The 26,406-nt window shown below is 43.4% G+C and overlaps 2 protein-coding genes across 7 annotated transcripts; one reads left to right on the top strand and one right to left on the bottom strand.

Moving 5' to 3' along the window:
• Positions 1 to 516: 516 nt before the first annotated feature.
• On the top strand, positions 517 to 16,298 carry LOC122997734 (serine/threonine-protein kinase PAK 6). Its single transcript, XM_044373919.1, has 9 exons — positions 517 to 973; positions 8,101 to 8,348; positions 9,753 to 10,415; positions 10,977 to 11,510; positions 11,858 to 11,991; positions 13,156 to 13,282; positions 13,376 to 13,501; positions 14,239 to 14,373; positions 14,808 to 16,298. Exons 2-9 carry the CDS (start codon positions 8,145 to 8,147, stop codon positions 14,973 to 14,975), a joined length of 2,091 nt encoding a protein of 696 aa, XP_044229854.1. The 5' UTR covers positions 517 to 973; positions 8,101 to 8,144; the 3' UTR covers positions 14,976 to 16,298.
• Positions 16,299 to 16,478: 180 nt separating this feature from the next.
• On the bottom strand, positions 16,479 to 24,433 carry LOC122998474. 6 transcript variants are annotated; one of them, XM_044375390.1, is made up of 6 exons: positions 23,830 to 24,433; positions 23,484 to 23,535; positions 19,918 to 20,067; positions 19,037 to 19,078; positions 18,643 to 18,780; positions 16,479 to 18,558 (listed from the first exon to the last, which is right to left on the bottom strand). In XM_044375390.1, the coding sequence occupies exons 5-6, from the start codon at positions 18,738 to 18,740 to the stop codon at positions 16,926 to 16,928; spliced, it is 1,731 nt and encodes a 576-aa protein (XP_044231325.1). In that variant the 5' UTR covers positions 18,741 to 18,780; positions 19,037 to 19,078; positions 19,918 to 20,067; positions 23,484 to 23,535; positions 23,830 to 24,433; the 3' UTR covers positions 16,479 to 16,925. The 6 variants fall into 6 exon arrangements, with proteins under 6 accessions (XP_044231325.1, XP_044231324.1, XP_044231327.1 ...); XM_044375389.1 differs by lacking the exon at positions 23,484 to 23,535; XM_044375392.1 differs by lacking the exon at positions 23,484 to 23,535 and having other exon boundaries at positions 19,037 to 19,074.
• Positions 24,434 to 26,406: the final 1,973 nt, after the last annotated feature.

Genomic DNA, 26,406 nt, shown 5'->3' with positions numbered 1-26,406 from the left:
AACAGCAGCACCCTCGTGTTCTCATGTCACCCACATTACGTGTAAAGGAGACAGAGGGTGGGGGGGGAGATGGAGGGCGGGCCCACGGATGAAAGGTATCCCACATGATGAGGTGTAGAGGAGCTCTCCTCTCCTTACAGTCACTGGAAACCAGCTTAAAACACACACACGCACACACACACACACACACACACACACACACACACACACACACACACACACACACACACACACACACACAGTAAGAGACACATGCACACGCTGCTATCAATTCCTTTTGCAAAGACAGCCCATTGAAGGAGTGGGAGGAGGCAGAGAAAGAGGGAAGTGATAAAGAGAGACAGAGAGAAGGAGAGAGAGAGAGGGAGAGAGAGGTGGGAGGAAGGGAGTGTGTGTGTGTGTGTGAGAGAGAGAGAGTGTGTGTGTGTGTGTGTGTGTGTGTGACAGAGAGAGAGAGAGGGAGAGAGAGAGAAGCCAGAGAAGAAGAGGGAGAGAGGGGGGGGGGGGGATGGAAGGAGCTGTATGGGGCCGTGATATTCTCTCCTCCTGGATGCTGCCTTTCCTCTTCATGGCTTTGTCCCTCCTTTGTACGGTCACCCTGTGTCCCCGGGAGCAGGCACCGGTACACGGACCAGCACTCAGCCACAGAACCGGGGATGAATCAGCCCCAACAAAGAGCCTTTGAGATGGCAGTGTGTGCGCCTGCCTGGAGGGAGGAACGCATCAGGCTTTCCCAGGCAAGCGGCAGCCTGCAGTGCGCGCTTGCTTGAGAGCCAGCCCTCCTCGTCGTTGTGTGCATGAGAGAGAGAGAGAAAGAGAGAGGGAGAGAGAGGGAGAGAGCGTGTGTGTCCGTGTGTGAGTGTATGTGTGTGTAAATGTGAGCGTATAATAGTGTATGCCAGTGTTTATGTGCGCACTCTCGCTTCCAATCCTTCCTGGAGGAGAGAGGCTCTCCTCTTCACTGGACGGCAAGGTAAGGGGGATGACTGATTTTTTTTCTCTCTCTCTCTCTCTCCTATAACAATGATTTATCCCTCCAAAGCCCTGTTTCCTCTCTCCACAGCGAGGAGAGTGGAGGGGGGTGAAGAAGGAGGGGGTGGTGGTGATAGGGGGATAAAAAAAAAAAGGAAAAGAGGCTTAACGTCATTGATAAAGAGCAGGCTAGTGTATGCCGTCGGTAGGCATCAGCCGTGGTGGAGGAAGAGAAGAAGGAGGTGTTGAGGCTGTGAGCAGAATGCAGTGCAGCCAGGTGTTGATGTGGGGCTGGGAGACAGAGGGAAAAAAAGAGAGGAAGACTGAGAAGGTTGCTGGATGCGTTTAGTGACTGCATCTCAAAAGAAGAGCCTTCACCTTCTGCTCACCCCTCCTCCTCAAAAATCCCCACATCCTCTCATTCCCCTTTTCTGTCTCTGTCGCTACTGTCCTCCACCTCTAATTTCAAGGAAAACACCACAACAGTCCCTGAAACATTGAGGTCGTCTTTCTCGAGATGGATCACACTTGACAAATGCAGACTGAGCCATCGCTATTGGGCACTGTGGACAGAAGCTTCCTGTTTATTATAATTGTGTATTCTGGTGTATGTGTGTGTGTGTGTGTGTAGGTTGAGTTCTCAGGTGATCTTACTGGTCCTACCACAGTGCATGAGGATTTCAAGCTGCTGTATACACACTTCAGTAGATGAATGCTGTGGGAAAACAGGCACAGGAGAGGAGAGTGACGTGATATTTTCTTAAAAACATCCACTTTGATCAGTGAATGCAATGGCTGGAAGACCTGTTGTAAAAGAGTTTGCATAAATGTAGGAGGCGATATTTGATCTGTGATCTGTTTGACTCTGAATTTAAGACATAAAGAAGCAAAAAATTTGCTCAGTGTTGTAGAAAATAGGTTTGTAAAGTCTGTCTATTCGATGCTTAATCTCCAGCGAAAATCAATGTAAGGCAAAGGTGTTTTTAAGAAGTGTATAGATTTTAGTTTTAGTCCAATGCTTTCACATCACCATTACTCTCATTCGTCACAGCAGCATCACAACACTCATGCACTTGCTACTAAAAACTACTCTTGACCCCCTGTTTTGAGTTGGGACTGTTATCCAGGCATGTGCCATATTAACAACACATCAGGGATTAACTGCTCCGTGACATTTTTGAATCAAAAAGAGTCACAGATTCAGTAGTGATCAACACAAGCAGCATCCTCAAATTTAGTGTTTTTATTTATGCATTTCATCAGTCTGATGATGATGTAACTGAGGATCTGCAAGTCTAAAACTACCATGTGTCTGTGTCTCAGGTTACTCATTGATATTCAAGGGGAAGGAGGAGGGAAAGGGTAGAGGAGGTGACAGAGAAGGTCTCTTTGGTGCACAGACACACACACACACACTCACACACACACAGACAGCTGGACATCTGCTTCACTGAGGGTGATGTGTGCACTCCTGTGTCCTCCCAAATCGTTTCATGTCGCCCATCTTCCCCGTACGCACACACAGGCTCACAAGTGCAACTCAAACTGGTAGCAAACACTAATATAAGTACAGGGACGCTGACAGGAAGTGATAGGAGCCTCACATGAACACAGCACAAAGGTGTAGGTGGTACATCATTTTCACATGCCCTGCTTTGTTCATGATTGTTTTCAGGAACGCTCGTGTCCACGTCAGCCGAAGGAGGGGACAGTGTGCATTACCAGCTTAGCGTAGCCGCCATCCGTGAGACGGCAAGCACTAAGGATTAAAACAGGCTCTGAGTCCAAATTAGGACAACATGCCATGAGTCCCGACTCTGGGCTGAAACAGCACCCATGCTGGGTGATGGAGAGGGACGGCCGAGTGGGTGCAGATTGATACCACAAAGGAATCTGAGGTTAAAAATGGTTGCCGCTTTGCCCCTGGGAGAGATACGCTGAGGCCTGGGCTGAAAAAATATAAATCAAAGCTTTCATAAGCACATGCATGTACAGTTAAGCTTGCACAGAGGCCTGGCGCATCAATAAATTAGTCCCAAGAGAGAAGAGTTGGGCTCGTACCATTGGTCCAGGCTGATCATACATCTCTATCAGCACGGCGTCAAATTGTTCAAAGCCTTTGTGAGAGCCAAGAGGATCTTTAATTAAACAGAGTGTTGGTCAGTGCTGCATCCCTACTCTCCTGACTTGGGCCCTCAGCATACATATTGTTACACTGCGTGGACAAGCATACTTGCTGAGTTAAGTGTGTGTTTTTCTGGTGATGTGTCAGCATCAATAGAACATCCCATAAAAGCCCCAGGACACTGGAAGTGTTGCTTTTACAATGTCATTATGTTAAGGTATTTGGAGTAGATAGAGACTATAGCTTTTACTGCACATTAATGCTCGCTGCAGCGCAGAGCAAACTAGTTTTCTTGTCCATTTTCTCATCCCCGAGAATCAGTGCCAATATGTCAGGTGACAGAGTGATGTATGCTCTCTGTTGATGCAATTGTCCTGTCCTCAAATCCCCTTTTACTGTGGCTTGTTTACTGCAGATAAAGCCGGCCAAGATTATGGAGAAAAGAGGTTACATCCTCAGAACAGAGAGGGCCACAACATTGTGACAAAAAAAAAGCATGTGAGACATTATTTGTGAAGGCATTGATAGCTTTTATTTTTTCTTTCTTCTGTCTCTACATCTGAGTGTCCAGACTCTGCTTTTCCGCCCCCCCACTCTTTCTCCTCCTGTCTTGACCTCTCATTTCTTGTTTCCTCCTGTCAATATTAACACAGGACCGATGTGCACTCCTGCGCAGACGTCTGCCCTTGAAGAACTGACAGCCCACATTGTTGGACGCAGACATCATATTTTACTAGACTTATCCCGAAGTCTCCTCTTACTCATCCAGTGCATGAGAAAATGACAGACAAGCTCTTTGATTGTTTACTTTCTCAGAATCGGATTGCCCTGCGTCTTTGAAACATTTCTGACTCGCACTACTTCATGCGAGGTTTGAGTGAAATCCAACACATGACGCATCGCTGTGAGTTATGTGACATTTGAAATACCCCAAGATATGTCACTATCAGTGAACTCGCTGGACGAATATGGGTCATCCCAGCTTAAGCTCCAATGTTACAGACTTAAATAGAAATACAGAATTTGGCAAGTTCATTGAATATTATTTGCCTCTGACCATTTATTAACATAATCATTCGCATACTTTCTGCACTCTAACTTCCTGTGGTACTTGGCTTGTCATGAACTATATACTGAAAGTAATCCATAACAGTCACCTCACATGCCCTTGGGTGTGCTCTACATTTTGTCCTTAACCCTTAGTGGAGCTTTTATCAGAGATACAAATTCATCAAAGACTGAGAAAGCTCCTGAACCTCCTTCAAGTTCATGCATGCCCTATCTTTAGAATGATTTACTTTTACAATGTTCGATTTACAAAACCCTGCTTGCGTCTGTGGTCACATTTTTCGCGATGTGTGACTTTACAGAAGAAGAAGTAGAAGCGTGCCATTCTCCAACATTCCTTCTATTCCAAGCACTTTTGTGTGCATGATGTATCAGACCCCTAGCATGAAATATTCATGGAAGCAACGTGTTATTCCACGTCATTGAATGCAGCTTATTACATCACTTGTCGTCTCCTATTGACAATCTTTCCATGTCTGCAGAGGTGACTTCAAAGAGAAAGCAGACATCAACTTAAATCATAAACGCTCCTGCTATTGTACTGTCCGGTCACGTCCGGCGCTTGTGTACCTTTTTTAATGCCGTCAGATGGTGTATGTGTGTGTGTGTTTTACAAAGCACAAGGAAAAGATGACCAACCAAGACCCCCCTCCTCCCTCTTGAGAGGCAGTCTCATTACACTCAAAGGGCAAAACGGTCATCATAATGAAGCTGATAGAAGAGCAATCTCTAAGCCCTCACTACTGCACTGCAGAGTCCAAAAACAGCAGTTAAGACCTTGATGCTATCTATGCCACTATGAAATAGACGTGGCCCCTGTAATTCAGTATAGCTGGATTATGCTCATACATGCATTGACAAACACAAAAAGAGGATTACCTCATTTCCATCGTCTCCCACCCTCACCTCACTATTTGACATGAATCCTGTACAAAATAAACACGTGTCTGGTGCTAGAGAGGGGGGGGGGCGTGTGTGTGTGATGTGTCCTAAAATTAGATCAGTGAAGGACTGAACACCATACTAATCCTGCAAGCACAGTCACCTGCACACTCACTCCATTTCTGCATGCACGCCAACCAAAAAGATAGAAGCAGAAATCAGGGCAAATAGGAAAAAAAAAATCGTTCAACAGAGCTGGGAGCACTAACATCGAGCAAATCCAATATCTCTCTTATCTCTCGATCCCCTCCCACTCATCCACAACTCTTGCTCGGGGTGATTTGAACATGAGAGGAAGGTGAACATGCCCTCCCCGCTTCAGTCATGTTGTCTGTGGGAAACATATGGATTGCCTGGTTGCATTTCTCCATGGCATGAGAGGCCCGGCCGCGCTGCCAGGTGAAGAAGCTTTATCCAGTTGGGGGGTAAGGCTGTGATTGGACCTTCATTTTAGCCTGGAGTAAGAATGTAATTCTGTGATTAAGTGGTGACTCTCTGCAGGGAAATGGGATCTACTGTTTTTCAACATTTGCATGCTTAATTTTCTTCTTTTTTTTTTTGAAGGTTCATGTTTAGTCAGACTATACAAGCAGACTTTTTTGCTTGTGATTTTCTGTCTTTGTGCGTTTTCAGGTCATGCATTTGGATGCATTTAATTTTTTGCTCCTGCACACAGTCGCAGAGATGGAAATACCCAATGTAGCACAATTTCGGAGTGACCTCATCCTCTTGATATCCCTGACAGCAGCTGGATGAGTTTTGCCTCAGCACTTTGATAGATTCAAGACAAGCCACTGAGGCATAGGGTCAAGTCCCTGCAGTTTCGAGGGATGTGACCAGAAAGCGTGATTATGCACTGTGTAAGTTCAGCTCTGTGCATACGTATTATACCATGGGTTTAGAAATCAATAGAATATTGTTATCAAGACAGTCATAAGCTTGGCAGAGTCAGAGGGGTCAATATAAGTTGCATGTGATTAAAGCTTGTAAATCAATAATTACATCAACTTTTCAATTCATTTCGCCGGGGCATGAATCAACAAAGTGTATGTGTGTGTGTTTCTACTTGCCTCTAGTATCACAGTGGTTAGTTTGTATTTCCAGAGTCTTCAGAGGGGAACAGTGGTCCAGAATGAATAATGAATACTGTGGTATGTTCTGTTCTCTGCTGCTTTGAACTGATGAAGCTTGATAAAGTAGCAGACAAAGCAGTCGTCCTATTTGTGTTGGTATCGCCCCATTATTGCTGGCAGTGGAGGACTGTAGCAGTTTGCATTTCGCTCATGAGTAAATATTGATTGATCTGCTTGTAAAAGGATACATGAGCGCTATGTGTAAATATTTGTTCAGGCAATGCCAACATCTGCACGTTAAACAGCTATCTAAGCAGTCTCTTGTGCAGCGGAAAAGATCATAATCTTCTGTTTTGCAGCTTGTTTTCTCAGGCGTTCGTTATTCAAAAAGCAGCCACAATTGTTGGTTAAAAGCCTTTCTGTGTCTGCAGAAAGGAAACTGGGTCCCTGTCTCTCTAATACATCCAGGTCTGACTGAAGTCTTGGCCCCAGTCCCTCGCTCCCCCACCTTCTGAGAGCCCTCACACCATAATGTCCCTGTCAGATAGAATTAAAGTCCTTCCCAGCACCACATTATGTACATACGGAGAGCACAGAGTGATACGCTTATGCAACACTTAACATATTAGCCTCGTGATTGAGTTATCCTCTCAGGGTGACATGTCTCTCCGAGCAGTGTTCCTCCCTTCCCCCTGTCCTAACCCCAACTTTCCTCAAAGAGGCAGGTATGGCTGATGTGACCGGTAGCCCTGACCTCTTTTTACCCTCTGGTGATGTTGTGGGGCCAGTGGCGTGGTTAGTCACCGATACAGCTCATAACAGGCGCCGTTGATGCCGATTAGAGCCGTGCTGGTCTGAGGGCGGAGGTGGGGAGAGGAGAGGCTGCCGGCGTGATCGCCTGCTGAGCTGCGGACAGCTGCAAAACTCATTTCCTCAACTCCCACCATTTCACAGTGCATCATGGGAGATTGTATCTGGTCCTCTCAGGGCACCTTGTCGGCCTCTGCATTGGCCACATAGAGTACGTGTTAGCTTTTTGCATGTTAGATTGTTTCTCTACATTTTGCTAAAATGCCAGGGCACTCTCCATATACAGTGAGCTACATGAAACAGTATTAATACTAATCATGAGACTTAGATGTGAGTGATTATCTCCCAGTACAGCTGTGCAGCTGAGGAAATGAGATGTAATGTATTTAATTATTTCCCTGCACTTGAATGGAAAATAAAGCTGAACATACAGTAAACCCGAGTTAGTGGCTCGCCAAACACAGGACCATCCATCCAAGGATTAAGTGGTTACCCTCCCTGCAATCAAGGACACACGAGCTACTAATTAGGATAGAATATGAAAGGGTTATAAAGGGGTTATGAAGGATATCCTGCCATAGTATATTTGTTTTTGTGTATGTGTGTGTGTGTGTGTCAAAAAGTGTGTGTTTATGTGTTGTCCTGCTAATGCACTGAAAGCCTGTGGGCGCTGGCCAGCCCTGCCGCGTGCTCATCAGTAAAAGGGCACAGAGAATGAATAAGCCTTAATTGACCAGATATCCTTCATTAGACATGTGCTTACAAATCCATCCGCCCTCCTTGGAGCCTTTCTCTCAGGCACAAGCTCATGACAGCCGGTGAGGCAGCGTGGACATACACATCTCAGATATGAAACCGCTTTCAGATGAGCCATTTGAATATTTTCTCCTAGTGTTCCCATATGGAAAGATCATCTAGTGGCAGATTTCATTTGGATGCAGCTGGTCAGAAAGTGGAGAGTAAAGGAGTGGTCAGTCAGGGGCCACATCTTTTTTTACTGAGGCAGAAGAAATTTGCTTATATTCAAATGTTAAGATTACAGTTATTTCAACATGTGCTGTATGTAATGTTGGGTGCAGTTTACTAAAGGCTGAATTCATTTCTCTACAGGGACATTTTGAAGTGGGCAGGCTGCCGCCCTTGTGGACCTGAGGATGTTTCGCAAGAAGAAAAAGAAGAGGCCTGAGATATCAGCGCCCAAGAACTTTGAGCACCGTGTCCACACCTCGTTTGATGCCAAGCGCGGCTGCTTTGTGGGCCTGCCAACCCAATGGCAAAGCCTGATAGAGAACCTGCGCAGGCCCAGACCCATGGTGGACCCTTCCAGGATCACAGAGGTGGAGCTGCGGCCAAAGAAGGTATACCACACCTTCCATTCAACTCTTGATTGATTCTCTCACCTTACCTTGAACTAATCCACTAATGACTTGCACACCGTTGACCATGCCCTCAGTTAGCTATCACAGTGAGTTGTTATTCCAAAGGTTTAGCTTTAATCTCAAAGAGATTGAAGCAAGATAGCTGCTTGTTGTTTTGATGCAGTGGAAGTGTCCCTCGGTGCTGCAGAGGGATCCTGCTGTCTCAGAAAATGCCATAATCCAGTGATGACAATGTAGAAGGCCTACTCCCCTCCCCATCTTTTTGTCTTCTTATCTATCATGGGGCTGGGCTAATGACCCTGCTGTGTACACTGACTGTGCAATGTTGAATACTCAGAGGGGCCACAAGATTTATTACTCCATGCAGGCAATTAATAACAGTCTATGTGCCTTCCCACAGATGTCAAGCAGAAGGGATAAAAAATGCAGGTACAGCAAAGGAAATGCCAGTGAGTGATAAAGCCTGCAAATCTCAGGATTTCTACGCTTCAAGAAGCATACTGTCAATGCTGTTTATGTCCCTCCAGAAAAAAAAATAGAGAAAACACAAACCGCCTTGATGTGATTGGCGCTGTGCAATATGAGAACCATCATATCAGCATTTCGGTCAGATTAATGGTTTTAATGACGTCATCAAGATGACACAAAAATTGGTTTCAGATTTCAGATCAGCTCTGATTCCAACAGGAAAAGAGGAAAAAAATGTTTGTCATTTCAAACTATTATTACAGCATCTTCTAAAATGGGATATCTCACCAAGGCCATTATCACCTGCTGTTCTCTCCTCTCTGAGAGGTGCTAGGTGAGATGTCATCTGACCTCTACCCCCTGTGCAGCTGTAATGGCACAGAACGACAGAAACAAGAGAGGCTGTTGACTGGCTGTGAACTGAACATGACTCTACCCTGAGACTGACTAATGAGCCACCATGTACTCTCTCTTAGTGTTGCAACAGTAAAACTCTATTCTGGCAAAACATCTGAAGTTTGCCTTATCATTTTCCATCAGGGAGGGTTTAAGCCCCTTGCCTTTTACATGCATGCTTAAAATGCTTACCATCTTAAAGGTTGTAGAAACTGTTCATTGTTATATATGAATTTGCAACACTGAAACAATTATAGAGGCTCTATCTTTGTAGTGTGTCTCCTGAGACATTTGTGTAGTATATTTGTCAGTGTATTGTCATAATACTGAGGAGATGATTTAAGTTGCTGTCTTTGGAGAATGACAAAGATGTCCTTTACAGATTCTCAAGTCTAAATTTAACTTGGCTCTGAGCAATGACTATGTCACCCTCATTATTCTTTTCAGTCCGAAATCTTTCTATAGTTTGATCATGGCATATGCAATGAGATGCAATGATAAACGCCTCTCTTCTTTCAGACCATTGTGCGTGGGAGCATGATCGGTCATGGAGACTACATCGCAGCTATGATCAATGATATGAGCCGTCTGTCTGTGACCAGTTCCAACTCTTTGAGGAAGAGCAGCCCCTCAGCCAGGAAGAGAGCTCAGTCTCTGGGAAGGCTGGGAGAAGTGAACGAGGGAGACACCTACCAGTATGAGGGCCTGACCCAGGACGATGAGGATGATGAGGATGTGGCTCAGGACCAGTGGAGAGACAAAGCCAGGAACATCCACAGTGAGACCAACACCCCCTACTTGGGTATGAAAAAGAGCATCACTCTGCAACTTAACGGGATCTTGCCAAAGGCCAAGTCCACCTATGAAGTCAGTGTCAGCTCCCTGGAGGGACCCTCACAACTGGCTCAGCTTCAGAACATCCAGATGCCAAGCCACGGGTCTTATATGAGCAGTGAGGTCGGCAGCCCTCAGGAGAGAGTGATATGGAAGAGAGATTTCCAGCTGCCCAGGGGAATGCCACCAAATCAAAGACCTATAGCGTGTTTCTACAGCCCAGCTATGACTGTACAGCAGCCACTTGGAGATCAAGGGACAGTCACCACTGAGCTCCGGCCCAACGTACCGATGTACATGCACCCCCAAAACAGCCCAGGGAGGCCGTTCTCCTCCTATGACCTGAAAGTAAGACTGACATTACAGCAGTTTCTTTGCACATCTTTGTGGCCATGAAGTGCACTGATAATACATTATTCATAGAACAGACAATATATGCATATCTCTGCTAATGTTATATACATTATATTATTAGTGCTCAGCCATGAATCCATTAAATACAAGTATTTTGTCAAGAAATCATTGGGGATCATTTTCACGCTTAGGTTGTGGAAACTTTATAGAAGCAGCATATTGATTGGCTTTTCACTAAAGGTGGTTAAAGTTCTGGGGTTGGGCATTTTATCTAATTCTAGCGTTAAAATATGACATATGGGTTTATGGTGCCAATGCAGGTGTTGTTAATGTTGAGAGAAGGTGTGTTTGGCAAGATCTCAGCGGGACATTCGGGTCCCTATAGCAACATCTTTACATGGGTCATATCAGGTGAAGTGGATACAGAGTGAGTGGGGAGGACTTGATTTACATTCCGTTTTAAAGCAGGTCTTGAACCCCAGGCAGGCAGCCAACTCCCTTTCAGCTCTCTCTCTCTCTCTCTATGTTCCTCACCCTTTTTCTCATATCGTACAGGCAGAGACGGCAGTGAGGTACCACTCCGGCTTCCTGCCCACTGGCACCAGCAGTCCCCTTGTGAGTGGCATCAGACCCCAGCGGACTGTGCGCTCTTCAGCTAGCTACACCCTGGGCCTGTCTCCTAACATGGGACTGAGACCCAATGGGCCGGACCCTTTCCTCAGACACTCTGGATGCCCCAATCCTCCTTACCCCCGGCAAGACAGCCCATCCCAACCTCGACCCTCCCCTACAGGCTCACTAGCCACCAGTCCTCCAGGCACCTGTTCCCCTGCCTTCAGACCGCCACAACACCCTTCACCGAGACCACCGCCAGACCCGCCAAAGGTGACCCATGAACAATTCAAAGCTGCCCTGCAGATGGTGGTAGACAAGGGCGATCCACGCTCTTACCTGGAGAACTTTGTGAAAATTGGGGAGGGCTCGACGGGGGTGGTGTGTATTGCTACAGAAAAGCACAGCGGCAGGCAGGTGGCGGTGAAGATGATGGACCTGCGGCGGCAGCAGAGGAGGGAACTGCTCTTTAATGAGGTACGGTATGCAACTAAATACAAAAAAGATACCCACAAACAAACACAAATAACATAATATACATACACACATTCAATGCTCATTTACAGCAACATATCTGAGAGTTCAAGACTGTTGTTCTTTGTGGTTTAGTCAGGGGGATCAGTTTACTTATCATAGGGACTACTCCTCAGCTGGTGTAACAGTTGTATGATGTCTTCTGTGGATATGAAGGGAGCAAATAACCCTGATGATGTCATCAGAAACCCTGCAATTCACACTGGGGGTGTTGAATTTGAAAGACTTGGGTGTTTACCATCTCTAATGAAGTCATGACATGTGACTGACAAATGTTTTGGGCTCTGCAGGTGGTAATCATGAGGGACTATCAGCACAGAAACGTGGTGGAGATGTTTAAGTCCGCCCTGGTGGAGGAGGAACTCTGGGTTATCATGGAGTATCTGCAGGGTGGAGCACTAACCAACATTGTGTCTGAGACCAGGTATGAAGAGAAAACAAGAAAACTGCATGCAGTGCATTCTGTCTGGTCATCATCTTTAATAACTAATTCAACCACAAGGGGGTAGTGTGGTATTAAGTGGTGAATGATCACTGTTGATCCAAGCAGCACAAAGACTCACAAAGGCTGTCATTCAGTCCTCTTGCACAGTACGAGCTTGATGCTTTCTCTAAGGAAAAGTAATAATTCAATAACATAATCAAATTTGTGCATGTTTAGATGCAATGTAGAAAGTTAATTTTGGGTGAAAATATGATTTACCAACACTGTGACACTGTTCAGCAACGCATACATCAAAAACAAGGGAAACATATTAACCAACAGCATGGAGTTGAAGTCTGTTGGGGTGTATTTGTTTTGAGCTGTCAATGTATTTTATATTATTAACAGATGGCTGGCTCGATCTCCATAGGATGATCCAAGGGTCAGATCTCTTGACTCAAAGGGATGAAGAATTTTCTCTCAAGCCAGATGACATATAAAATGAGCCAGCTGTCACAGCCACTGCTTGTTAAAGACTATATAAAGAATATAATCAATATATTGACAGTGCAATTAGAAATAAGACTCTTTTGCTTCATTGATTTTTCTGGCTGCACTCTGGTGTCATATATTTTTTAGATTCATTAACATCTTCCTAAATTCAGAAGCAGTGTAATTACCTAAAATTATGCAGGAAGTGTTTTTCCTAATATAGTTTTAGAAGGTTTGTTTTTTTATCTATAATGAGAGTAATGTCCTGGAGAATACAGCACTCTGTTGGGTAATTGTTACCTTGTGTCATTTTCCTTTTCAGTGGGCACCTGACCTTGCTAGCTGTTTAAAATTGGCTTTTTGACTCATGGCTGTTAATTTCTTTATGATGTACTTGTAAAATATTGAAGACAGATTAACATTGTAGAGGAATGAACATGTTTTGTTAGTCATTCTGCTGTGTGGGAGTTGTTGTTTTGAACCTTGCACTCTTTATCATTGCCTTTAATGTGCGGTGATTCATGAATTTCAACTTCCAGAGCTGTCGTAACTCATAATGGAAAAATGTAGCTGCAGAATGATGAAATGTTAATGTACAATCTGTGCGTGTGTGCATGTGTGTGTGTGTGTGTGTGTGTGTGTGTGTATGCTCATGTCTCTGTTGTCCCACAGGCTGAGTGAGGAGCAGATTGCCACAGTGTGTGAAGCTGTTCTGCAAGCCCTGGCCTATCTCCATTCACAGGGAGTCATCCACAGAGACATCAAGAGCGACTCTATACTACTCACGTTAGACGGAAGGGTATGATATGTTATTACTCAGTCTGAATTTCTTTCTTTCATTCATTTTCCAAGTTTTATCATTGTAATAAGGTGTCTCTCCTGTCCCCCTCAGGTCAAGCTTTCAGACTTTGGCTTCTGTGCCCAGATCAGTAAGGATATCCCTAAGAGGAAGTCTCTGGTGGGGACACCCTATTGGATGGCCCCTGAGGTCATTTCCAAATCACCATATGGCACTGAGGTGAGGAGGTTGCACACTCAAATCCACTCATGCTGGATAACAGTGGAGATCTCTGTCACGAAGCATACATGCCAACAGTGGCAATCTGTGCTATAATGTCATGTGAGAGCCACTTAGGCACATTAATATTTGGTGGGTTGTTTCTGTTGTGGTCATGTGCCATATATGTTCTAGTACTGTTTATCTTCATGCAACAGTTCATCCACAGTATATGTACAGGTCAAATGTATTTTCAGGATTATAGGTGTAAATGCTTGGAACCTCTGTATTCTTGGGTGCCAGAATGCAATAACATACATTTTTGGTGTTTGTGACAGTTGATTGTGCCTTAAGGTAATTTTATTGTGCTTGTGCAATAATGCCCTAAAAACATGCTACTAGGATGTAGAGTAATCTGCAGATAAGTTTGGATTGAAACGTGTTTTTGATCATGTACAACATGTAACGTACAATGTGTATAGCTGTGTACAATGTGCTTAATGTGTACATTGAGATAGTGGGTGATGATGTGTGTGTTACAGTTTGAAATACAACATCAAGTCATGGCACAGGCTTTATGTGTCTTCAAATAAATTTTCATTCAACATTTTCCCTGCCTCCTGCAGACTTGTGAGTACTCTGGGATTTAATTAACAGGTCAAAACTAAAATACTTTGCAGAGTGGCCTAGGATCTTGGAACATGGTAAAACAGCCACTATAGTCTGGTACATAACTTTACTGTGTGATGGTGCTCCAGGTGGATGTTTGGTCGATGGGTATCATGGTGGTGGAGATGGTGGATGGAGAGCCCCCGTACTTCAGTGAAACTCCTGTTGCAGCTATGAAGAGACTGAGGGACGAGCCGGCTCCTACTGTTCGAAATGTCAGCCAGGTATGTGAACACCCAGAGGGTTAGGAGCAGATACGCATTCACAGACTCACAACACTTTCTTTCTTTAAAGGGTCAGTTCACCCTTGATTACAAATAACATATTTTCTCACTTACTCACTGTGGTAGCCATACAGATGGGTTTGGTTTAGGATTTATCTGCCTGGCTTTCTGGTATCATTCACTCCAAGATATACAGTACAGTAAAAACAGTAAAGATAGTAAAAACACAGCAGCAACATTTTTCTTTTCATAAATAGCATCCATCTTGCTCTGTAGATTCCAGACACCTCGCTGAAAAGTTAAAAGTTCAGTACAGTTCTCTATCATCTCATAGTGGTGTTTTAAGTTCTTGTACAGCGTTCCTTATTTCAAATGTATCAAAATGACTGCTGCAACAATTTATGATATGCCCATCGCCCCACCCTCTGGTCCAGGTCTCCCCAGTTCTAAAGGACTTCCTGGACCGTATGCTGACTCGGGACCCTCTGGAGCGGGCCAGTGCCACTGACCTGCTGGAGCATCCCTTCCTGCTGCAGAGCGGTTCACCTCAGTGCCTGGTCCCGCTGGTGGAGCAGTACCGCAAGCGCATGTCCCGCTGCTGACCCTGTGGGGCTCCCGGTCCCCAACACCCACCTTCAGTCTGACCTGTCCAGGCCTCAGATGAGGACCAGCACCGGGGGGTTTAACTCCTCTAACACCCTAGCCAATGGGCAATCAGCTCCAGAGAAGCAGACCCAGACAGCGTGTTGCCACCAGAGTGATGGTGGCAAGGACGGCAAGTTTGGTTGAAAGACACCGCATGGTCTCGGGCATGAGAGAAGCACTTTAGGAGTGAGTTAAGGGCAGCATGCAATTTCTCACCTCTCAATTCGGTTCGATCCGAATATTGATTGGCTTCCTGTAACATTCAGTGGGATTCAACACAACACAACACGGTGCATATCAACTGAAAGTCAATATTCCACATAACTATATGTAATGAACATGTGCTACTCTGAAGATCCTTTATAGTGTTCATAGTGGGCATTATTGCTAGCCATGTGAAGCTTAAAGAGCTGGTGTTAGGCTCAAACCACAGTAGCTCATTGTGACAATATTAAAGAAGGATAATGTTACCTCTGCACAGTCACACTCCCTGTTATGGAAACTGGACAGCAACCCTGTCAGTACACTCGACAAACACAGACAGTAGACTCTTTGCATGGCCAAACGGAGGCACACCTGGCCTGATGTGAATGCTTGAATATGGACCAAACTGGGATGTGAAAGACAATTCTCCTTTATTAGCATAATACATGGGTAGATGAAAGCCCAGCTGCTATTATTGGGCTATTGGAAAATCACCAGTACCATATTCCTCTTTTTCACGTTTATTCTTTATTTCAAAAAGGTGTTGTGGGTTGTTTGTATGATGTGAAGTTGAAAATAAGGTTTCATTATTAATTATGGACTTGAAGCATAAGCAGATAAATTAATAATGTAAATAAAAACACTGAATATTAGGTCCTTATACCTGCTGATCTATTGCAGTAAATTATATGAGATGAATTCAGAATTTTACTTTCTTTACTGAAATGTGAGTGTATAGTTGTGTGTGTATGTGTGTGCATGTGTGTGTGTGTGTGTGAGAGCACATGGGTGTGTGTGATGACATCTCAGTGTTTGCTTCTGATACAACCCTCTTTGTATTGTGACAGACTTTTTAAAAAAAAATACCACAAGATGTGTGTGTTGCTCCTCATGATGTGTATGACTGTATTTGCATTTGTTTGCCTAGATAAAGCACACAGGCCTGGCATGTGATGCTGCAGGACGTCCACCTGCTGAGAAACACTTTGCACATAGTCTTTGTATTCTGACACGGATACATGTTGACATGTTTCATGTATTTCTATCTCTGTGTGGATCATTCATGAAAAAGAGAATTACACATTATTTTAATTTTGTATAAATTAATAAATGATGCATATTCGATTTCAGCTTGATAAGAATTCTTTTAATCCTGTGTTTTCCTCACTCCCACACACACACACACACACACACACACACACACACACACACACACACACACACACACACACGCACACACACACACATGCACAAATACAGGTTGAATGGGCTGCTGTTTAAGGCATTTATTAGGTATTCAGCATGAATCATACAGTGCACTGTCACTGAATATATTTAAGCAAAATACATCCATTATTTCTTATAAACACAGAAGCAATATCAAATACAATAAATTTTTGTACAATATAAATCTCATATATGTGAAACTATAATAATTATATTCGGTAGCTCGCAGACTGATAGGGTTAATCTATAAATTATTTTAAAGATAAAATAGCAAAACCTAGCTTGAAACATCTGAGTTTTCATTAATGAACATTGCAAATACCAATAAACTTAAACATAAGCATTAGTTAATAAGTATTATTATTTCTGTCAGTATATAGAATTTATCACCAAGCTATCAAACTGCATTGTCAGAATTGTAAATGCTGTAAAAGTGTCACTACCAGCCGTTTCTGTTGCTTGACATCGTCCTCATTCTAATCGAGGGTGGATTGAGACGAGCAGCTTTCAAACTCACACTTCACCCCGCTGATGCTGTCAACGCTCGGCTGGCTGTTGACCTGCTGATGTGTGTGAGAGAGAGGGAAGGTTTCGGAGCGGGACATCCTTCCTCTGCCGTTTGAAGAGCCCGGCGAGCAGTCTATCACCATCCTCATGAACTCTGGTGCGGTGAATCGACGTAGCAGTCTGGTCCCCAGGCCCATGAACCCTGGCGTGTGGCTGGGGATCTTCCCTGACTCCATCTCTCCTCTGGCAAACAGCAGTTTGTTGTGTCTGCCGGTCGGGGCAAAGCTTCCCCTCTTCTGCTGTTCTCTCCTGCTTGATGGAGCTATGTCATCAACCTCTTCTTTCTGTGATTTTACATTCTCCTCGAGCACTCTCACGGGCTGACTCTTGCTGTTTAAAAGAGGTTTCGGCACTGATACAGTTTTGTCAGCATTGTTTGTCAGGTCCCGGGTGTTCCCTTGACATTCCATCTTGTCTATCAGGCATCTCTCATCCTGTAGCGAGGCTCTTTTTAATTTGCTGGCTGATAGACTCATGTCACGCACATCACCCTGATAGGACTGCTTTCTGCTGCTCAGAAGGTCCAAGTTAAATGACTTTGCCTTTCCCCAGAAAGGAAAACTCTCTGGTGTTTTCTCTTGGAGTCCAGCGTCTCGGTTGACATCTTTCTGGCTTGGCTCAGGCAGAGAGTTCAGTGTTTTAGCCCCTCTTACCACTCTAAGCTGGCAGTTTTGCAGTTGTTTGGCAGTGAAGAGAACACTGTGATCCCCCTCGATCTGGCTTTTCTCGAGCTGAGTAGGCAGAGCCCAGCTGTGGCGGTGGTTGTCCTCTTGAGACTGGCTCCTGCGACACCTGAAGCGGTTCCACAGCCCACTGCTGTCCCCAATCTTCAGTTGTCTCTGAAATACCCCAGGCAGTTGGTCTTCATTGCTATTCAGCTGCTTGGAGAACCTCTCCAGAATGTGCCTGGGGAGCCTGTTGGGCAGCCGGCACTCTCCATCTCCATTGGTGCCAACATCAGCAAGTGGGTCATCAGTGCCTACGCTCCTTCTGCAAGGAAAGTTCAGAACCTGCACACACTGGTTGTGTCCAAAGAAGTTGGCCACCTCGATGGCTGAATGACCGGCATTATTGGTTCTGTCCAGCCTCAGTCCCAGTCTTTTGAAAGCCCGAACCAGGAACTCCAGAACCTGGCTGTGCCCAGAAAAGGCAGCATACATCAGAGCGCTGTTACCCCAGGAGTCAGAGATGTCCGGATCTGCATTGAACTGCACTAGAAGCTTGACCGCGTCCAGATGACCCATCTCACAGGCGTGGCTCAGGGCTGTGCGACCATCCTCATCCTGACAGTTGACATCGGCCCCTTTCTCCAGCAGCAGCCGGGTGAACTTGGATCTGGTCCCGGGGTCTTGTAGGCAGACAGCGTACATGAGTGGGGTTCGGCTGTTTTCTGTCATAGAGTTGATGATGCGTCCATCCAAGGCGTCTAGGATGAAGCGTGCAAGGTGAACTTTACCACCATGCATGGCATCTAGGAAAGTCTTGGTGCCAGAGCCCTGGCGTAAATCTTTTGGTCGCATCATTCTTGAGAAGCTATTTGTGCTGAAAGAAGAAGGTGACAAACAGGGAGAGAAAGTGTGTAGCAAGTTCTCCGAAGCTTTCCGTGTTGACAGTGAGTGCATTTACCTCAGAGTAAGACTCGGAGAGGAGCTGCCAGTGTTTTTATACCTCCCTCTCCACATGCCCTCCCCACGTTGCCTAGGAAACAAACGTCTGAGGACCATTCTGCAGTGGCAGCATCCATTCAGCCCAAGCACTCTCTGCCTGGAGAGAAATATATGCTATTTGAACAGAATAATTACTCAAGGAGAAAAACATGGCCAGTGTTTTTCATGTGAGGTCTGTGAGGTTAACTTAAATGCAACGTTTTCACTTTTCTTTGAGGCAAATCAACTACACTAACAAATTCCTGCTGCTGATAGAATGGGAAGGACAATCCAGCATTTTGTGAAATCAATGAATAGTGCACTGTGTTGAGTCCTATTTACATTCAAGACCATATTGTTATCAGGATTCTTACCAAAGGTTTGAGGGAAGATTGAAGTCAGTCTTTGAGATCTTGCTTCAAAGGGAAGGAGAGAAAATTAACATTTACCTTTTTTTCTCCCCAAAATGCCTTTTAAATGCTACATTCATCAACCCCGTATTTCTGCTGACAGTTTGCTTCATCCACAAATCATGATACAGTGCAACAAGTTCAAATTATGCTCCACTATTGTACCTTGACCCTCTCAAGGTTTTATAACAATGACTTTGCCTAAAGGATTTTTTTTTCATGGAAAATGGTAAATCCAATGAACTCCACAAGAAAAAGGCGAAACCCTCGTTTTTATTAGCTTCTTGAAATGAAGAGCTAAAAACATTGCCCAGCTCACGTGGCGAGGCAGCTTTTCGTCAAACAATCCAGTCTTCTCACTGACTTGGATCCCTTTTATCACTTAGAATTTATGGACAAGACTGCTATTAGTATGACAATATCAGCATGATTACCTGTTGCTTTCTGAAGCAACACAGAAAATAAATGTCAAACGCCCTTGTGATTATGAACTGTTCCTCTAAATATAACAGTTCACAGCATAAATCATAACAGCTCTGAAAATAGTGGTGCTCCTTCCTGTGCCTTGTTAAACACACAGGTAATTCTGCTCTATTACTGTGTTTTCAGGTTGAATTAAATAATTCACATTTCTTCAATTCACTTAGACCCCTCATACATTTTTGATTTTACTAAATTTACCACTATTGACCTCAAAAGCACCAAATTTAAACATTTTGCTCTTGCATGCTTTGTCAAGCAGCTGTTTCTACTCCACAAGACCAGAATTTAATTTTAATTGCTAATATAAATCTCAGCAGGACCCAAACTGTGCCAAACAGTGGAGGTGAGAGAAACATTGCCACCTTTCTTACTGTTCACCATCCGGCTTCATCAAACCCTCAGCAGGGCCTTTATACAGTAGCGAGCGCCTCATTCACTCATCCAAATATGGAGGAAATTCATCAGCAGACTGGCACATCCTCCTGCGTGTCTTTCATTGGATGGAAGCTATTCTGTAAACACAGACACATCCTTTTCAGCATAAAGTCATATCATTGCCACATCTTTTTATGACAAGGTCATATCATGGCAACGTCTCAATAGATTTAAGTTCTTATAATGCCAGAGATGCCACTCTAGATTAAGCTTCACAATGCCCAGATCCACAAGTGTTATGTCCTCAGGATTTATGCGCTGCCTTCAAAGTGTATATATCATCAATGGGAAGGAAGTCATAACTCAGCTAAAATGATAAAATGATCAAACTGAATTACTGATAGAAGAAGGCCTGCACGCTGAATGGAACATAAAACTTTGAATATGATTAAAGATTTATGAACTATATTTATATAAAACAGCCACTTTATTGGGTTACAACTGCTCACTAGTAGGAACTCTTTCCTCCACATAATCTATTCCACAAGAGAAGAGGCATATTTATAAATCAGTCAGTAAATGTATTGCATTTTTTTTTTTTACCATTTTCTGCAAAACATTCATGCAGCATTACTGTACCTTCCACATTCGTCTGGGTTGAATCTGGAGATTGAAAGCCGTTGGAGTAAACTGAAATCACTATCATGGTCCTTTTTGGTGATGACGGCTTTGTTAAATTGTGCATTTTCTTACTGAAAGTACACTTTTGAAAAATAATAGAAGTAATAGACTTTGGCCTTGAAGGGATCCATGTACTCTGTGCTGAGCTATTCATCACCATGTACATCTTCACAAAGATGGAGCCATACAAGCAATGTCAGATTCTGACTCTGTACCACCAGCATGTCATAAGAGAAGTCAGGATTTGTTGGACTATGTGATTACATTTTTTCACTTTGCAGTTGTCCAGTGTTGATGATTGCACTTTATCTATGTTTCTGATTTTGGGAGAAGATCCTGGCATGGTCATCTGCTGTTGTTGCCCACCTCAAGATCTGATGAGTTGAGCTTTCAAAGATGACATCCAACATGCTGCTGTTGCTCTGATCTGTTCATTACATTTTTTGTGGTCTTTTTTGTGGCTGTTCCCTTTCATTTACAAAATGTGTTTGATCACAGAACTCTCCGTGAAATCAGTTTCTCAGACAATTGAGCCAACAGTCGTATCACATTCAAAGTCACTTCAAACAAAAATTGAACCTCTTGGTTTGAAGCATGGATATATTCAGGCAGGGGTCAGCAATTAGGTTCAACCATGGGACACATTTTTCAGCACTATTTATTGGGGGGCAGATGTTGTGCAGGCATGGAGAGAACAGCCCTGTATGTTTTTAATATGTTAATATTTTTCTTTTTGTTTATTTCTTTAAATTCAGTCAAGAATAGAATTGATTTATAAAATGATTTTACTTTTATTATTATTCCCATTATGAGGCATAACAGAGTTACAGCAGCTTATGTTTATACTGATCTGGCAAAAAATGACTGATAAACATGAACATACTAGACATGTAATTGGCCTATCCTCATGCAATAAACAGTGGCCTGCTTCATTTATAGTTGAAGTACTGTCATTGACACAAATCTGTTCTGGTGGAATAGGCCAAATTATGCAATATTTAAGATGTCATATTTATTGGATATTACATGAGCCTTGTGCTTACATTGTTATCTACCATAGATTTATGAAAAAGGTTTGATTTAATCTATAGAAGGGAAAAATTCACCTTTCATCAGGGGGCCAAATATGTTTTTTGTAGGGAGCCAGATTTGGCCAGATTTACCTACCATTGTATTAAGGGGTATGAACTTACAGTTGATGCCATCTTTGGAGCCAGGACCTTCCAGATAAGGAGTACGGGGTGTTTCCTCACACGCTCTGGAAACATGCCCATTACCTTGGACCGACAGGAGCATTAGCTTACTGGAGACTTGGTTGGTGCACACTTTTGCTTATGTTAGCTACTTTAGCCTAATTGTGCTAACTGGGCAGGTATCATAATGAAGTTATATTAAACTTACCACAAAACTGCAACAATAGTCAAGCTCAGTGCGAGTCCTGGAGCCGGGGGGGGGGGGGGGTCAGCAGGTGAGTGATCTGTCAATCACAGTCAATCAGCACCCACATGGCACAACAAACCTACTGCAAATCTTCAAATCTTATTAAAAGAGCAATCATTTCCAAAATGACCACCAGCACACTTATTAGAGTGCCCATAATTAACAATTGAGACCATAATGACTTGTTGAAAAAGATTATTGACCTGGTATTTCTAGAGAGAAGTCAACCATTTTTGAATGGGAGTCCATTGGAGGAGCCTTTGTGGCCTCAGCCTCAAGCTGTGGTAGTTGCTGCTTAGCTGCTTCCAGTGGGCCATTTAACTCTTTAGTCTCAAGAGTTGTGTTGTATTGTAGAGGTGATGTGGTCCTTCATTTCAAACATGCATGCAAGTGCAGTTAGGTTCTTGACTGTGACTGTCCCGATGTTTCCAGTCACCTCTTACAATAATTAACTGTAGCACACTTTCCGTGACACCACACTTATGGCTGCCTCTTTCTCTGCCTCCTACACAGTGGGCTTAATTTTATTAGATAATTTTTCCAGTCTGTTGCACTCTACACTATTTCGATACAATCATAAGAACACCTACAACTGTCAGCAGAATTACATACTAAAGACTGTAAGGTAACTCTATAACAAAAAGGAGGCCACCTCTAGGATAAAACTGGTAAAACAAACATTGAGGGTTGATAACTCTCTTATCAGGTGTTCCAGTTTGAATGCTCTGAGACTTTGGCTGCTTTGTCAGAGGACAGTTCATCCAGAAATAGATTTGAGTTGCCTGGACTCCAACCTCGCAGGCAGGCCGTGAGATGTGCTTGAGTTATTGTGTTGGCCCCAAAACTTTTGGCTACTGCAGATTATCAGTATGTGGGTTGACAGTCTCTGCTAGGGCTGTTATAAGACACAGTGCAGGATTAATAGACTATCCAGATCTGAAATACTGTAGTTCACAGGGTGTAGTTGTATGAGTACTATATATACCTTTTTATCTAATCTTTATTTCAACCATATAAAAACAGAATAATTACATTTTGTGATGAATTTAATGTTTGGATGAAGTCTTTTAGCATGCACATATTTGTCATTTGAATAAGTTGCTGAGCATTCATTGTACAGCACAAATGAAGTCATTTTTATACTTTTTTTTATACTTTATTAGATTAATTCAACCCCAAAAGTGACAGTAACATTACTTAGTTATCGCTACAGTAATAACAGCATATTGTCAAAGACCTATAGAAGCCATGGTCAGTATGTCTCTGTGCATAACATAAAACCAGTCTATCATCCATTCACACAATGTGAAAATGGACTGAACAGAAATGAATGAAATGTGGGAGAAATATTCAGAATGTGAATGAGTTGGTGCCATGAGACTTGCTAATTGGACACATGTATGCAATAAAGCAGAGATGTCATGGTAAATACCTGATCTCCCATTCATTGCGGACCTGGCCCAAGCAGGAGCCACTTTGAATGCCTGATTAGAAATTAAAGCCCGTGTCAAGTTAAGGTGTTATCTGCAGCCCTAAATGTCTTAATTAATCTTTGGGGAGAATGCACTTTCAGTGTGACAAAATCAACACATCTCTCAAGGTTCCTCAAGAAAAACTTGTAAATGGAAACAAAACACTGTGCTTAACTCCCTTGGTAACCCCACTTAGCTACTAACACCTGGGACTAAATTAGTGTATAAGCACAAGGTAGGAAATGGCGTTCATGCGGGACCAGATTCAACAAGGCCCATTCATCGAAACTAAAAATGTTTCCTTACCAGTGACTCAACATGCCCTCATCCTCCATGGACTACTTCATCTTCTCCCTGCTAATTGAGCACACCTGAGAATGATGTGATAAAGGCTATCACCTGCCTTGCACTGTGAAAAACAGCATGCAACTTGTGGCGACCTTCATTTTCCGTTCCCCGAACAAATTTGGCAGCTAAGACACAATTAACATAATGAAGTTATAATCTCTAACCTGAAAAGACGTCGCCTTCCCTGGAACATGTCACCATTATAACAGACCTCTTTTGAGATTTCTTGTTTCCGCCTCATGTCCAAATATCAAATCACAACAAAACACAATCTGATTTTGTTTCCTCGCGGTTACATAACATCTTAACATAGGTAGCTTTGTCATTTGAGCAGTGGGGGATAACAACTCCTGCGGGGACAAAAGCACTAAATGGATGCATTTGTATTCAGCAAGAACAATCTTGTGTCTGTGTGCCCATTCGATTCTTCTAATGCCCTTTGATTTGATACAAGGACAAGAAACCTTAGGTTGAATGTAGATTTCACACGCCGTTCCAGGAAAAAGGCAGCAGCTGGCCTGCTGTCACAGCGTAACCATGGTGTGTTTGTATATTGTCTCTAAGGTTGAGGCAAGTCCACTGTGGTTGTCCCATAGAAGAAAACAAATGTCATGTTAAACAGCTGAATATCTTGAAACGAACTCCCAACATTAATGAAAGTCACTTGTATTCAGCGTTTGTTTTCCAGGGAAAAAAATATGCCAAAGTGGGACTTTTTCATTTCTGTAGACAGATAGCAAGGCAAACTGATGACATATCAAGGCAGAGCTGAATGAGAGAGGACAATTATACTGAGTTACAGGGTTGCAGCTGAAGACCCTGACAGCACACCAGGAGCTGCCAATCACAGGGGCCACTGATATGTTATTGGCCATGAGGCGGGTCCCTCAGTGCCTTTGCTCCCTCTGCTCTCATCAATTATTGCCCTGACTCAGACCTGCCAGGCTGACACAGCCAGATGGTAAACAGTAGGCTGTTCCTTCAGCCTTCGGATTTAGGGGGCTCTAATATCAGTTCTCAGACGGAGACATTTTGGACAACGGAGAATTAGCATCTACAGTGTGACTTGCCTGTGTCTTTTGCCACAGCCCCGGGTGGATGACAAGAGTTCAAGAGGGAAAGAACGTGACAGAATTTTTAGATCATCATAGATCACACAATTAATTAAATATTAAAAGAAAAACTGAGGGTATCCACATGCATCTGTTTTAGCCACATACACAGCAGGACTCTTGGAAAGACAATGACAGTCAGTTGATCCCACCACTTTGGCCTAGACATAAATATTTCTTTTGGATTACCATGAAATTTTACACAGACATTTATAGCTACTTAAAAATAACAAATGTCCTGACAGCTCAGGATTCATCCATACAGTAAAAGGCTGCTTTATTACAAACAATTCCACCATATGAACCTGGAATCTGTGTGTAACAGCTGACCTGTGTAGATGTGTAGCAGAACACAGAACATTAATTACAGTCAGATCCTGACCGATCTGGTGTTAATGAAGTTACTGCTGCTGTGCCGCTTTCATAAATGCACACAGCCTCTTTCTCAGTTTGGAGATGCACTTATTGTTTCAGCTGCTGTGTGATGCTGCAGCCAGCTGTGACACACAGCAGCTGTGGGCAACAAACAGAACATCATTACTGATGTTCCTGCAAAATCCTGGATACATTCAGCAACACCTGAACAACATTATTGTAAGATTTAGACATCAATCTAACACGTTTCAGACCTGCCTGAGTCACATTAATAGCTGTACTGTGACATTTGACATTTCAGTTGATTATATTAAAGATGTGAAATACTAGAGAAGAAAAAGAAGCAAAATACATGATACTTTCTTGAATAATCAGAATTTATATCATAAAGTCATAAAGGCCAGATTTATTAAGAAGGTGTTAATAAATCAGGCAAATTCAGAAAGAATGTGTTCTTTTATGATGTTTATCTGTAAACACACAACATAGCATGTCTGAGATGTCTGGTATTCACACTGGTTTCCTGCTGAACAAGAAGACTTGAATCTGTGTCAGCAATACCTTTCGCCATGCTGAGCCTCAGTGCTGTTTCCCATGAGCCACCTGTACCCCCCTCCTTAATCTATCAGGTCTGATGGAAATTCCTATCCTGCAATGATGCGGAAGAGATAGAGGGCCTGAGAGCTCCCTCTCCATCTCCCATCTGACAGGCCCTATTTGTGGCCTTGCAGGCCTGCTCACCTCTGACAGCTCAATAAATTGTACAAATGGATAACAAATGTATTTGTTTGATGGCCACATTGTGCGGAGATGGGTAACACTCAGTCGCATCTGGAGTAAAGATCTGCCATACAGTCATATCCGCAAAGAAAGCTGCAGCAAATGGCAGGTTTGGCTGGGTCAGTGGAGAAATCAAAAAAGCACCAGGAGGCTTTAAGACAATAACAGATGCCAGGTTTCATTTCACATGATGTCTCGACTGCTGATGTGTCACATCTCTTGTCTATAATGCCCTCAGTCTGTTACTTTAAACTCTTAAGTGTAAAGA

This window comes from Thunnus albacares, chromosome 15, assembly GCF_914725855.1.
Source record: "Thunnus albacares chromosome 15, fThuAlb1.1, whole genome shotgun sequence".
In the NCBI taxonomy this organism is placed as follows: Eukaryota; Metazoa; Chordata; class Actinopteri; order Scombriformes; family Scombridae; genus Thunnus; species Thunnus albacares.
Note: the sequence above shows the minus strand (reverse complement) of the source record. Positions and strands in the feature narration are given on the sequence as shown.

Excerpts from the sequence above, each read along its gene's own strand:
- LOC122997734 (XM_044373919.1), top strand. The coding sequence starts at position 8,145 with ATGTTTCGCAAGAAGAAAAAGAAGAGGCCTGAGATATCAGCGCCCAAG. Across the intron at positions 11,992-13,155 it reads AACATTGTGTCTGAGACCAG|GCTGAGTGAGGAGCAGATTG; the intron begins GTATGAAGAGAA and ends GTTGTCCCACAG. Across the intron at positions 14,374-14,807 it reads CTGTTCGAAATGTCAGCCAG|GTCTCCCCAGTTCTAAAGGA; the intron begins GTATGTGAACAC and ends CCTCTGGTCCAG.
- LOC122998474 (XM_044375390.1), bottom strand. The coding sequence starts at position 18,740 with ATGGTCCTCAGACGTTTGTTTCCTAGGCAACGTGGGGAGGGCATGTGG. Across the intron at positions 18,559-18,642 it reads TCTCCGAGTCTTACTCTGAG|CACAAATAGCTTCTCAAGAA; the intron begins GTAAATGCACTC and ends TTCTTCTTTCAG.